The sequence below is a fragment of the Panthera pardus genome, unplaced genomic scaffold (assembly GCF_024362965.1).
Source record: "Panthera pardus isolate Hobbes unplaced genomic scaffold, ASM2436296v1 HiC_scaffold_17, whole genome shotgun sequence".
Taxonomy (NCBI): domain Eukaryota; kingdom Metazoa; phylum Chordata; class Mammalia; order Carnivora; family Felidae; genus Panthera; species Panthera pardus.
The window spans coordinates 134790171-134805437 of NW_026526732.1; the positions used below are offsets into that span (position 1 = coordinate 134790171).

Sequence of the window (15267 nt, forward strand, 5' to 3'; positions counted from 1 at the left end):
TGTTAATAGCAAAAAATAGTTTTGTTTCCTGCAGGTGCTCTGGTTAAGTACACAGAATGAAAAATGAAACAACCTCTGAAATTTTTACATTAGAAAGATAGAGTTCTGTTTCTTTTTTCAGGGGAAGGGAGAAATCTTTCATTGCTCAATATTACTTCCTTAGCACCTACAAACAATATGGGGTTCCTGATATGAAAAAAACACCATCTTTGTGACAGGAGTTTTCACTACCCCTCAAATCTAGAGCAATCAGTAGACACTGAAGACACAGCTCACTGATAAGGAAACACTCCAGAAAAAGCAATCAACTCCCCAACCAAGTCCTACACATAGAAATAGACAAAGGGGTTTTTCCGCCTTCAATATTTAAATTACAGGTCTGGACTTAACTTCTGTTTGAAATTAATGAATGTGGCAATGATTTTCCCCCTGGCCCTGCCACTTGCTAACAGGTGATGTGAGCAAGTCACCAGGTCTGATTATGCTATGAAGGAACCAGAACACTGCCATCCGCCTTGCTGGGCTCTCAGTCTTTTTGGAGGATTGAAAGAGGTTGGTATGACTGTCATGGAATCAGAGCTCTACCAAAAGTCATGTCTTGGGACTACCAGCTTCCTCCTGGCTGGAATGCAACAGACCAGATTTTTCAAATTCTTATCATCTCCAAAAACCCAGTCAAATGCCTGGTCAACTGCAAATGTCTCCAGATTCATGTGGCAGAGGAAAAACCTTGTTCTCTGATCTTCATTGGCCTCTGTTCCTACTTGATTCCTAGTACTAAGGGCCTACCCTGAGCCAGAGCTCTTCCTGCACTGGACTTAATTATTACTGGTATTTATAAAATACCCATAATATATATCTTGTTTACACTCTAAGGGCTTCATTGGGGAAAATACTGGGATTAATTCCTTCTGTTATCTCCAGCATCTGTCCCAGGGCCTGGCACGTAGCAGGAGTTGAATCAATCAGTCAATCAATCAATCACTCCCTGCCTTCAAAGGCAAGAACGGTTTGGAAAAGAAACTCAACAGTGTGAGGACAGCATTCACAACAAATAAAACAAACAAAAAAAAATATTGCCAATTAAAAGTAATGAAGAATAGAACTCTGTGCTGGTGGCAGTATTGGAAAACAGGAACTTTCATACATTGCCAGCAAAGGCACAAATGGTATAACCCTTTCCAAAGCATATGTGGCAATATCTACTAATATTGCTTGCAGATTCAGAAGCATCAGTCCTGCAAGGAGAGGACCAAGGCAGTAAGGCACTCTGGGGAAATCTCTGGCTTGGGAAAGAAGATCCAGGTTCCTATTAAGCTACACAGATCAACTATGGGATTGTGGGCAAGTCCCTTCATGTCTCTGAACTTTAGCTTCTTTGTCTACACAATGTAGAATCAAAGTAAGTGATCTCTGGGACCCTGTTCATCTGGAATTCCTATGTCAAACACAGAAAAAGTAGGCATAGAAATGGAGTCAGAGCTCTTCAGAATTGTAGATGTTAATTTAGGGCTGACTCAAGTGAATATATAGGCCCCCAAGTTTCTACTATTTCTTAGAATCATCATCCCAGAAAATCTACTCCTCAGATACTCTTCTGGAGAAAAAGAAATTGGGGCTTTGGACCTCTTTATCTTGGCTGACCACCTTGCCTCATGATTCAAAAGATAAATAAACCTTGTCTCATCCACTGAAGAAGCACCAAAGACCACCTGGCTTTACTAGATGACCAGAGGTGAGGTGAGGCCCAGCCCCTCCACCCTGAGAACAGCACCTTTTATTCTTTCATTTCTTTTCTGCCTTTGGATTGTTAGAAAGAGTACAACACCCTAACATTATATTGGGAAACCCTTCTAAAAAGTACCTAAATAATAGAGAATCACATCTAATTTAACTGAAATCAACCAAATCACAAGTTCCTTAAAAGTCCTTCCTAAAGTAAAATCAATAAATGCATAACTAAAGATGTCTTTAGCATATTCATGAGGCTTTTCATGGCAGATGCACCAGAATGGTCACTGGTCAGGTGTTACAACAGGTTACAAATCATTATGACCACGGAAGATGTAACAAGCACAAAAACTATGCAATTTTCCATCCTACCAATATTAGGTTCTCACAACAATCTATATTAAGGCAGCCCCATTTGGTAATAAGATCGGGTTTAGCACCCTTTCCCTGATCACAGTCACCTTAGCTTACTAGCTGTGTAAGTATCCCTCTGAACAAGTGCTCACCCAGAAAGCTCACCCTGGACTCTAATGGCCAGCAGACCCCTTTCCTGAGTCCTCCTTAATCTAAATGTCCATGACTCTATTCAGCAGAAAATAGTGCCATGGGATGTTATTAGATAGTGTGTTACATAAGCAACACACACACACACACACACACACACACACACAAACTGGTTCCCTGTTTAGAAAGATTGATAAGTGTGTATCTTCAATGCAGAACTTGAGAACTTTTAATAAATATGTGGATCTTCCAGAGGAGCCAATAGTGTGCTAAATTCCCTAAACTTCTTTATTTTTTGCAAAGTATCACATCCCAGGGCTATTGTTCAACAATCTACCCTTTTAGAATCTTCACAAAGCCCTTGACCTATGAGCTCTGTACTAGAAACCATATTGCACAATATGACTACCCTCCTTCACCTAGCTTCCATTACAATAAGAGCGTACGTAAAGATTATAAAAGCCTTTGATATTTGATGCTAAGCACCCATTGCTTTTAAACCCATTCAAATATTTGTTGGAAATGAACAAAAGAAGTATTTACAGTGTAGTGGCTACATGGCAGCAGGGCTTGGAAACTCCTGCATGGAATTAGTAGCACTGAAACCCTTCCGATTTTCAATAATAACAACCTTGCCACTCCCAGACCAGCTCCAGACTAGTGTTGCCCAGAGTAAGTTAGAGGCCATTCAATAAACATGCATGGCTTTGAAGATTTCAGATCACGAAGGAGGTCCCAGCTATCTCGTCTCCTATGCCTTATCCCTTCACCTTATATTAGGGCTTCTTACCAGTTTGGGGTTCAACTTATTGCAGTTGCTTGGCTCTGCACACAACCTGCCCTCTCACTTTCATCCCTGCTCTACTTCTCTCCAGTGATCAAGGCTAGCATAACACAGAGCTGCTGAAGAATAAAATCCATCCCTCAATCTACCAACTCCAAACAATTTCCCTGATTCATCGCAGGCTGGGTAAGATCATGGCTTCTGGAACTGAATTTACAATTTAAGACACAAGAGTCCCTTTATGCACCAGGCAGAGAGCTAAACAAAGTTCTGCAACTTCTGGGACCCTAGTGAATCTCCTGTATCCCAGTAACTTAATGTGAGCACATGAGTTGAAATAACTTTTGGTGACTGAGTTTTCCCACTTGTACAGAGAGACTACTGTTTTAATTTTTTTATAGGAATGTATTTATTAATTACCTGTGAAGTTAAAACTGAACAAAATAAGAGGAGAAACATTAAAGTATATTATGCTATAAAATGATGGTCTAACTCTTAATGAATATTAAATCACAGGAAAGTACTTTTTTTTTTTTTTTTTGAGTTTGACTGGCATGTCTTTATTTCACCATTTTTTAAAGGCAACTTTGGAAAGTACTTATTATCAAGCTGAGGTAAATAACAGCATTCAAAGACTACAACAGGATGTTGCTAAATACAAGCCACCTCTAAAGAAAAGGCACAGAATTTCTCTTTTTTTTTTTTTCCCAAGGCAGTCCTTATAGACTGAGGTAAGGGAATGAAAAAGAATACTGATGGGGAAACACAGTTTTTCCACAGCTCTGAGGTTTTTACACAAAGAGTGTCTCTTTATATTGGGTTATAATCCAACCTGTTTTACTTTCTAGCCCTTTGTTTCCCACATGTAACGTGGGGGAGATTGGACAAAAAAGGTCCAGAGCTTTTTTATTTCTAATGTGCGGGTCTTGGTTCTGGACAGAAGTTACAATGTGAACAGATTTAAGGGCCGTGTTCATGCATGGCAATGTGTTCCATTATATGGAGTATAAAGTAGTGAGGCAGGCCCGGAGGATGAGAGTGGAAAGAACATCTATGTAATTTATTAAAATAAAGGAAACCTCAAGCCTCATCTTGTGATTTAAGAGGAAGTCAATCATGACCAGTTTGTGTTTAACTTATTATCTTGACCATAGCTTGGCTATATTTTAAATATAAAACTATTGTTGACAGATGAAGAAACAGAGTAGCTATTTTCAAAGGAACTGTTAATCTCCAAAAAATGATGTGCTGTTGTTATTGTTTTCAATAAAATCATGCTGCAACACAAATTATAGCACCTTAACAAAAAACCAGAGCTGAAACAACAGAAGGAAGTATGAACTCACAGATCTGGAGAAGTGAACAGAGGTTTGTTCACCATCAATGGTTCTCTGGTACTATAACATTTAATAGAATTACTTATTACACTATGTTCTCATGTCTTTACACTAACTGAAATCTGGCAGCTCTAATGGATAAGGAAAATAAATTTAAAATAAAAGTATGTTACCTGCTCTTGCATAATGTGAATTTAAATGAAAACAGCTTGAACTAGGATTATTTCTTCCAGAACAAGTAACCCCTCCCCTTCCAATACCCCATCCTAAAATAGAAGAACACCTATGGGTCACAACCACACATGTATTATTTTCTAAAAAAAAAAAAAAGGTAACTTGGGCTCTGTCAAGGCTAAAAAATAGAAGTAGATTTTACTCCTGGCCAACAGCTCAAACCATCCATTAGGGTAAAATTGAAGACGTGAAGGTGCTTTTGGAATTAGTGTACAGGCAGACACACCCTGTTTACTCGAAAACCTAAGCCATAACAAGAGCTTCTACACTGATAGTCCCTGTACCAGAAGCCCCGGAAAATCTCCAGTGACAATTTATCTTCCATTGTCTTTTGTCCTTAAATGTAAATGGTAGATAATTGAGCTCAAATGGGGAAAAAAAAAAAAAATCAGGAAATGAGCAGGCTGAATTTTTTTGGATTCTAAAGCTAAGGATATTATTGAAAACAAAGTAAACAGGGGCGCCTGGGTGGCTCAGTCGGTTGAGCGTCTGACTTCAGCTCAGGTCATGATCTCATGGTTCGTGAGTTTGAGCCCCACGTCAGGCTCTGTGCTGACAGCTCAGAGTCTGGAGCCTGCTTCAGATTCTGTGTCTCTCTCTCTCTGCCCCTCCCCCGCTTGCTTGCGCACACATGCTCTCTCTCTCAAAAATAAATAAACATTTAAAAAAAAATTTTTTTAAAGAATGCAAATGAGTTTTAAATGTCTTTAACATCTAGAGGTAAATGCGGCATCAACTTATTCTTTGGTACTTAGCGAAGAAAGCCAAGCTAGCAATGTAGCAGGAGTATAATCAGAAAAAGAATACATTCTTCTGCCATGCCACAGACAGGGCATAGACACAAATATGGCCTGGAAACAAAATTAATATGCCCGCAGGTACACAACATGAATAGGGGCACATTGAGTCAGAGAGAAGGTAGTTGCCTTCACTAATGTCCTATGCACTCCCAGGAAACACAAATAAAGATAAATGCATGTAGCTCTCCCTTACCTCCAACATAGGCCTGGCACTATCGTGGACAGACAGAATATGTGTCACCTTGTTCTTGCTCAATTGCTCTGCATCTCTGGCATCTGTCGTAGAAGAAAGAACATGAGCATTTTATTCTTCTCTGCAAATGAATTAATCCTAAAGTTTAGCCAGGAAAAAATACAATATGACCTGCATATTTCTTTCTTGAAACTTCATAATTGGCCATACCCAATCTAGAATAATCTATATCTAGGAAAATTTAGGACTATTGCTTTAATGTATTTTGCAGATAACTAAATTTATTTGTGATTGGCAGATTTTTTTTGATACAAAGTGGTCACCTAAAACTTGAAATATATTTAGATTTATGTAGATTTATATTTATATTTAGAATCATGTAATCATGATTGTTGCTGTTTAAGGGAAGTGAAACTATGAGGTCATTTCATAGTTGCCATTTGTTAAATTGTAGACCCTCAGGTTAGTCTTATATGAAATATTAACTATAAAGTTGTTTAATATGTATTAATATTAAAAAATTACCTCTTAATAATTAATAATCTAAGTTACAATCAAATACAAAAGAGCCACTTGCTATGTAACATATAGGAATCTGCTAGGGATGACTTTACCCTGATGTTAAAGGCAGGGATGGGTTTAAATGCAGATAAGACTGTGTTTTACACCTACAATTCACTTCAGGGCCAAAGTAAAAATGGAACATTTTCTGGAAATCTCAAACAGAATTGTCCATAAGTTACCAGTTGGTTATTAAATTATTTGCGTATGAAACTAGGGAAACACCAAATTACATTCTCTTCTAATGCTCCTGTCTAATACTGTACAAGAAAGACTGAATGAATATCCTCAAGTTGGAACCCTTCTGCTAACCTACAAAACGGGTCCACCAAGAAACAGCTCCCCCTATGCCCATGTCCTGATCTGGGACAAGCTTTTTTAAATGACACAGGGTAAAATGATAGAAAGTTAAAAAAGACTGAAAGTCAAATGTTTTTCATGTTTCTGGAAAATATTAATGATATGGGAAAATGCTTTGGATATAATGTTAAGCAGACTGTAAATGCAGGTACCAAACAATAAGTAGAATATGAGCTCAATTTATAAAAGCATAATAAAGACAAACACATATATGGAAAAATTGCTACAAGGAATTAGCTCTAATACTGATAATCTTGAAAAGATGGAATTACGTGTTTTAATATTTTTTTTATATTTTTTTGGGTTTTTTTGGGGTTTTTTTTTGGTATACTCAACATAACTGGTTCTGAAAACTTAACATGTCTATGAACTATCTGGGGGGCTTGTTCGGGGCTCCAATTTAGTTCAAGGTCTATGGCAAGGCTGAGGAATCTGCAGTTTTAATAAGCCTTGATGATTATGTAGAGACTGAAACACTTTCATAAACATTTTGCACTTTCATAAACATGCACCACTTTATAAAGTCAGACAAGAAATCTTTAAAAGTAATACTAAAATGTTGGTTTTAAGGTTTTCTTCATCAATCAACCATCTCCAGTTTCAAATTCAGATTTACACAGCAGCCATCTACACCAAACATTGGGGGATTCAATTCCAAACACCATCCCCCACTCTGCCCCCAACTATCACAAGTTTTGGCATCAGTGAGTTTGAATTAAATAGGAACTAGAATCATTTAAGATCTCACTGGCAGTCAGCTTCCACATTCTCACCAACATGCAATTTTTCTAATCACCACCAGTATGTATGTTTTAGCCAAGTGGTAAAGCAAGATCAAGCTAGAGCTTTGGGTGCTCACAGAAGAGCCCAGACAAGGTGGGACAATACAGGGTGGGACAATACAGAGCAGCTGGTGGAGTGCTTCAAAGCAGCCTCCTGACACTCTAGGGCAGGATCTTCTGGATTCTGATTCTGCCCAGAATTTGAATTTTAAATATTTGTTTAAATATACTTTTTCCTTTTTTAAAAAATAGCTTTCCTTGACATAATTCACATGCTACAAATTCACCCTTTTAAAGTATATGATTCAATGGTTTTTAGTATATTCAGAGTTTTTGAACCATCACTGCAATCTAACTTTTTTTTAGACATTTTTTTAAAGATTATTTCTTTGTTTTGAGAGAGAGTGAATAAGAGCAGGGGAGGGGCAAAGAGGGAGAGAGAGAATCCCAAGCAGGCTCCTCACTGACGACATAGAGCCTGATGCAGGGCTCAAACTCATAAGCTGTGAGGTCATGACCTGAGCCCAAATCAAGAGTCGGACACTTAACCAACTAAGCCACCCAGATGCCTCTGCAATCTAACTTTAAAACATTTTCATTACCTCATAAATATACTTTTATAACACAAATTAAAATAAACAAAAAATGTGGTTTGGTAATAAAAGTATGCTGTTTTGAATACAGAGAACCACTTGACACCACATATGAGACAACAGATTGTTGGGCTCTAAAGAAAGGAGAAGCAACTCTTAGACAATAATGTTCCTTTTGTTTTGTGCTCCTTTCTGTTTTATTAGAGTGCCGTCTGTACTGATACACCACTCTGGGATTACCTTATTCCATAAGCACATGCTCTAACTATTTGAGAGTACATAAAGTGCCTAACCAATACTTTTGGATGATGACATCGGAACTCTTACTCTTTAGGACTACAAATTATTGATGGTTCTGGATGACTACTTACAACCATAGGCACTGTGGTAACAAGCTGTGAATGCAGCTGTAAGACATGACCATGGGGTTATCAGCCCACTCACATGCATATGAAGTTTCACACCAGCTCTCCTTGGGCACAAAATCAAAAGAGTGGAACTTAGTCCTTTGCTGCTCAAACCAGAGTCTGTCAAGCAGCAACATGGCATCACCTGGGAACCTGCTGGAAGTGCAGACTCCCAGGCCCACTACCTAACTACATGATCAGAACATGCATCTGAATAAGAACCCCAGAAGACTGTGTGCCCTGTACATATGGAGCTTTGCAGGGCCTCCAGGGAGTGAGCTATGACTTGGTGCCAATGATGTCCCTTCCCCACTGTAGCATGCCATTTTAATGCCATTTCTAAGCCAGAAAACAACTCACAGCCACTTGCAATCACAAATGTAACATTATTAATGCAATAGCATTAATAATGCCAACTGGATGATTACAAGTTAGAATTCCCATGGAAAAAAATCTAGAAGAATATACACTGACCATGGTTACCCTGGGATGTAGAGTTTGGGGAAGTTTTCACTCTATTTAACATATTTCTATCACATTTGGATTTTTAAAGTTTTTATTTTATTTTGACTGATGAGCCTACATTACTTTTATAATCAGGAAAAGAAAACTTAAAAAACACACTACTCACAAAATTCAACATAAATTACATTAATAAGTAAAACAAATAGTCAATCCTTCATTGGTAAAACAGCTAACTATGTTCTTTTCCTCTCTCTCTCTCAACATCTCCCCTGACCCCTGGACTCTTGCCCACTCTTGCTACCTGCTTCTGTTTACCCCCCTGAGGCTTCATGTGGACTTCAGAAGAAGCAAATGTCATTTTTACATAGTGGGAGCACTGAAATAGAAACACCTACCTGATCTTTCTCCTTTGGTGTTGCACATTCCCTCAGCAGAAGATCCCATCTATCACTGGTAAGACCTTGCTAAGGGAACATGTGGATTCCTGAAAGATGCTGTCTTCAAAAGGTAAAGTGGCAGCCACATGCTTCCTTAAGGAAGGGGAATTAGTGCTCTAGATCTTATACTGATACAGAAGATGAACAGGGGTAACCAGTCCTAAGATGTGAAAAATGCCAGAGTGGCCATGGGAAATAAGCTAGTCCATCAAAGTCAAGCAGAATTGTCTCTAATTGTCTTTGATTTTATTTAAAAATTAACAAAAATATATTGGAAGAAGCACTAGAAAATAACACCATTATCACAAGCACTCTAGAGAAACAGATATTTGGCAGGAAAGAACTTCTTTGATAATGCCTTTCCAATACTCAGAGTACCTGCTACACTGATTTGTGGACTTAAAAGCATGGCCATGCAGGATGAGTGAGCGAAGAGGAGAACGAAGGTCTCTGTTTTAGAAGGGCCCAATTCCCTCTGCTCTGACCCTGATCCCCAAGCCATGTTCTGAGTCATTTCCCAAACAACTTTTGCCTTCCAAGTTGAGATCTGCTCAGTGGTGGGTAAGTGATTCTGATCTGTTTTGTAGTTCTACTTCCCACTGTGAAATTTAATGAATTCTAGAGTTACAAATTATTGTATGTCACAATACCTTCTAGAGTTATAAATTAGCTGTTAGTGAGTTCAACTTTTAAGTGGATACATTTCCAACCTGGGCTGAGGGCCAAAATGGGGCAGTTCCTACCTATTCCCTTCTTTACTAAATGTGGGCTGTAACATTTATTGGTGTTGACCTTGGGCAAGTTTTTCTATGCCTCACTTTTGTCACCTTTAAAGTGGGAAAATGGTTAGAGTACCACCTCAAAGGGCTGCTGGAAATACTAAATGATATGCTTAGAATAGTGTTTGGCTGACATGTAGTAAATGTCATCATTGCCATCATTATTATTATCATTAGGACCAGATTAAGTTTCAAGGCTGCAGTATGGGCTTCAATCTCCATTACCACTGAATGTTTCCAAATACATGCTTATTTTGAAGACATCTGAATTCCAGCTCTTGCTCTACCACCTGATGCTCATCACTCACCATCTGATTCTCTTAGGCTCAGTTAACAGCAGATTACCAAAGATCAGTGTTCACCAGGTCAGCCTTATCTGAACAACTGGGGAACTACCACTGGGAACCATGGCCATTCTCACTGGCAGATGCAGAAGAACAAAGGCTCTGAGACCTCAAGCATGTCTCTATGTACATAACCAGCACACACATAAGGTGTGAGCTTATTTCCCACATTTCTAGAAGTTTGTGGACACCTTCAAACAAGGACATGTCCTCTGTCAGTTCACATCCACTTTGGGATCTGCCAAATTGTGAAGTGGCAGATAACCCTAGCCTCTTGTCCTGGAGCTCCTCGTCAAGCTTCCACTCCTGCCTTCCCTCTTAGCTTCTAGGCAGAGCCAGCTTTCAGCTAAGACACCTCAACTGAGAGAACCTCATCAAAGACCAGACTCCAGAAGCTGGGTTGGTTTGTGGGTTTTTCTCTAGGTAGAAAAATCACCAGGTGTTGGAAAACCATTTGTGATTCATTGCAAAGTTAAAAAAGAAAAAGGAGGAAGTTTCTGGGTGACATGTAAAGGATCACACTGGAAGGAAGGAAGGAAGGAAGGAAGGAAGGAAGGAAGGAAGGAAAGGAAGAGAAGAGAGGCAAAAGAGATGGGGGAGTGAAGGAGGGGAGGAAGGAGCCAGGACAGGAGACCATTCAATGATTGGATTGAAGAGACCACAGCCATTAGAACCAAGACCTGAATAGCAGTGCCAATCCATGCTGTAAAACAATGAAGATCTCTCAGAAAGGCAAAAAAAAAAAAAAAAAAAAAAAAAATTCCATTAATTTTTCTTTATACATTTTTGTATTGGTTGCTGTGTTACAGTAGGCATGTGTTATTTGTAGTTTAAAAAGAGAAGAAAACGACAAATGAGACATCATGCTAAAGCACCTATGACAGCTGGATTCACTTTCCAGGAGCAGTCATGATCCTTTCACCTTGGTCTTCCACCCTTACTAGCTAACAATGATCAATGCCTACTGTGCACCTACCATGGCATGGGTGCTGTATGAGCTCTATCTCCTTTCCACAACATCCTGAAATAAGTGTGTGGTTCCTATTCCACAGATAGAGAGGGCAAGAACAGCCTGACACTTGCTGACCAGTTATGTGCCAGACACTGAATGGAGTGTATCAGCTGCACTGTCTAGTTCATCCTTATCACAGCCCCCTTGGTGTCCAGGCTGTGTAATGTGTCTTAGGGTAACATCTGGCTCGTGTGTGGTGGGGGGGTAACCAGATTCCAAGGCAGACTGCCTCACTGCTTCTCTCCATGGTAGGACCTGCTCCCCTGTTCTGTACTTGCTCCTCTTGACTTTGAACCACTGAGGACCAAAATGTACATTCACGTCAGACTCCCAGCACAGTGGCACTTGCAAAATGTTTATGAAATTAATGAATTAATTCACAGGCAACTGTATGGAGAGCAACACTTCCTTCCAGCCTCTTGTCCATTCACTGTATCATTATTCCTTTGTTTTAGATAAGCCTTACACTTGGTAAGTGTTAAATAAATGTTTGGTGAATTAATGAGTGAATAAAAAACGGCCACATACTAATGTCAGAATAAATGAAGACAATGAAAAAATATCAACCATCTGAACAGGAGAGGTATGGGCTGGTGTAGACATCTCTAATGGGTAAAACCCACAGCAAGAATCCAGGAACTGTGAGGGATTCCCGTGACACTGAATACTTAGAAAATAGGTATAGATTTTAGTACAAAGAGCTTAAATTTTTTTAATGTTTATTTATTTTTGACACAGACAGAGCGTGCGCGTGAGCGTGAATGGGGGAGGGGCAGAGAGAGAGGGAGACAGAATCTGAAGCAGGGTCCAGGCTCCAAGCTGTCAGTGCAGAGCCCGAGGTGGGGCCCAAACTCAGGCACCATGAGATCATGATCTGAGCCGAAGTCTTATGCTCAAACGACTGAGCCACCCAGGCACCCCATAGTACAAAGAGTTTTAAATGTTCCCTGTAATTATGCGCCCATGACCTTCTAGAAGAAAGTAACCCACTATGAATAAGGATAAAAATATCATAAACTGTTGGCAGACATACTTAATTGGGTTGGTATTCATTACAATTTGTAATTTGTAAACACTTTCACATAGCAATTCTACTTCTAAGAATTTATCCTAAACTCTGTTCTCAAACACAAAGACATTCCCCTCTCTTCATGAAAGTAGTTAATAACTCCCTAAGTAACCCCAAAAGATAGTTGCTTCTTAATGTATTCCAGTACTACCGCCTACCTACCACAAAGTACTTGCTGCTTTTTCAGAACTACAAAGCTTACTAATTTAGGAACTCCAGTACTATTTTTAAAATGTTCTAGTAGCAATTAGCAGCTGTCAGCTCCCTATGCTCAATTCTCTTTGAGGGCAATTAACAGCACTAGGAGCCAAAAGGGGTGGTTGGCAGGAGAAGAGAAGGAAATAAACATTATGCAGAGAATTAAAAAAGAGCAGCATTATGCATTTTCTCATTCAATGTGGTTTCTCCTGAGGCATTTTTATTAATCAGTGGGTACAGAACCTAAAATTTTCTGGGTTGTCCTTATGTGTGTTTTATTGGTTTCTCATATACCACTTTAGCAAGATTTACTTTACAGAGGTAAGTCTTTTTTGATGGTTTTGGTGAGTAAATATAGCATGCTATAGCATTTTTTTTTACTAATGCAGAATTGTTTGGGGGGAGAAAACCTGATACAGATTCACAGGGAAATAGATATACAGTAATGGGATCTCACAGTTAAGTGATTTGTGGATATAGTCATCATATGGCTATGAAAGATAGGTGTTCCTTTATGCATATTTTCAGTAATTATCTTAATGGTTAATTTCCTATGACATTAAAGTAATTTAAAATATATTGGGGAAAAAAAACATTGTTTTAACAGTCATTTTGAACTTGAACCCAAATTTAAGCAACAACTTCAAAGCAGACAGGAATGTATTCTGGTTTGCTCCAGGGGGGAGGAACTTCAGAGCCCTCTGAGGAGATTAGGCTCTCTCCAACAGGCAGGCTTGTTTTTGCAAGTTTCCTAGGTCTACTCCATTCTATTAAGTATACATATCTCCAGTGGTAAGGAACCAGTGTCTTCACTTAAACACACTCAGAACATCACATGGAAGGGGAACTAGGCCCCTCCCTGGAAACTAACAAAAGCCTGTTCACCCTTCTACTGCTAAAGAGCATTTTGAGACAGATGAACTAAAAATAAAAAAAGTCAGTAGCTAACAGTGAATCAATACACATAGAACAAGATGCAGAGAAATATGTAAGAAGAAAAGTCAACACAAGAAGAGGATAATCTACCAGAGATAAAATTACCACTTATTTTTCCCAGGTTTCTGAAAATGTATTAACAATAACCAGAAAACAAAAGTGATAAAAGATTATAGATAAGTTACATGGCTGCTAAATGTGCCTTTTAGCCATCTTCTTTTGATAATAATGTTCCAGCAAGCATGCAGAATTAAAATGAAGATCAAAGGTAAGCTGGAACCTATGTGGCCCCATACCACTCTGTCAGCCATTGGTTAAGGGGTTGAGCACAAGTATGAGGTCCCAGCAAGGGGCCTGGACAAAAGTGGTGGCTATGTCCAGATCAGATTTTGTATAAACTGAGTCGACACCTTGACTCAATCATGCTTGAGAAGCTTCAAGCTGATCTTTTAAGAAATAAGCTCACCTTTGGTGGAAGCAGCCCAAAATGTTCATCAATAGATGAAAGGTAATATATATATATACAGACATATACATACACACATATATACATATATGTATACATACATATGTACATATATGTATAGATAAAAAATATATACATATGTATACATATATATATTTAAGGCTATATATGTATATGTAGCCTTAAAGAGGAAATAAATTCTGACACATATTACCATATGAATCAACATTATGATCAGTGAAATAAACCAGACACAAAAGGACAAACACTGCAAACACTAAAGCAGTACAATTCAAAGAGACAAAAAGTAGAATGGTGGTTTCTACGGGGCTGAGGGTGGGGGAAATAGTGCCTAATGGGCACAGAGTTTCAGTTTGGGAAGATGAAAAGAGTTCTGGAGACGGATGGTTGCAGAGCAATATGAATGTACTTAATGTCACCTGAAGTCTATACTTAAAAATGGTATAAACGGCACATTTTATATTATGTGTATGTTACCACAATAATAAAAGATAACTCACCTTTGAAGTTGCCAATGTATAGGCCAGGCAGGATCTAGGAGAGAGACACAGATCAAATGTGAGTGTTACAGACTTGAAGCACACAGAGGCTGGGCCTTCACCATAGCAGTGGGAGCACAGCCCAGGCCTGTTGCCTCCCATGCCCACTTCCCAGCACCTTCCTATATGGACAGCACAGATGACTGGGCATCCTTGTTTCCAGGGCTCTGGCCCTGCCCACAGCCACTAGAAAGCCTGCTCAAATAGCTTGTGAATAGCTGCATGTTGGTACCCATCAGCTCATGGGACTTTAAAGACCAAGATCCCCCCACAGATCCTCACAGAGAGCCACATGTTCTCCCTCACTTAAGCCCTGCAATGCTCCTTAGCATTCTGAGAGTACAGCCCCAAACCAAAGGGGCCCAAGTCCAAGCCATCTACCACTCCTCCCTACCCTTCCCCCTCTACTCCTCCTTTTCTCATAACACCGTAAATACCCCCCCCCCCCAACTTATCTCATAGCTCCAGAAAACCTCCCTTTGCTGAGATCTTGGTGCATGCTCTTTCCAAGTCTGGAAGCTATACTCCTACTCTCCTCATCCCTCAGGTCTCAGCTCTGACTCACACCCTGGGGAGGCCTTTCCTGAGTCCAGAGTCTGGGGTAGGCCCCAGTTTCAGCACCCACAGTCCTTGGTATTCCCCTTATAGTGATGATGTCACAGGGGTATTGCTAGGTGAAGGTCTGTTTCCTCTGCTAGGCTAGAAAGCTCTTTGG

The 15267-nt window shown here is 39.4% G+C and overlaps 1 protein-coding gene across 6 annotated transcripts in view; it reads right to left on the bottom strand.

The window, feature by feature from the left end:
• The window catches only part of DUSP22 (dual specificity phosphatase 22), a 72955-nt gene that overhangs the window by 43533 nt on the left and 14155 nt on the right, over positions 1-15267 (bottom strand). For all 6 annotated transcript variants that reach the window (XR_008423070.1, XM_019419930.2, XM_053904950.1 and 3 more), the window contains exons 2-3: positions 14514-14547; positions 5584-5666 (exon numbers count right to left, since the gene is read on the bottom strand). Coding sequence is in view for 5 of the 6 variants with exons in the window: in XM_019419930.2 (XP_019275475.1) it covers positions 5584-5666; positions 14514-14547 (117 nt within the window). In the remaining variant the exon portion in view is untranslated. The remainder of the gene's footprint in view (positions 1-5583; positions 5667-14513; positions 14548-15267) is intronic.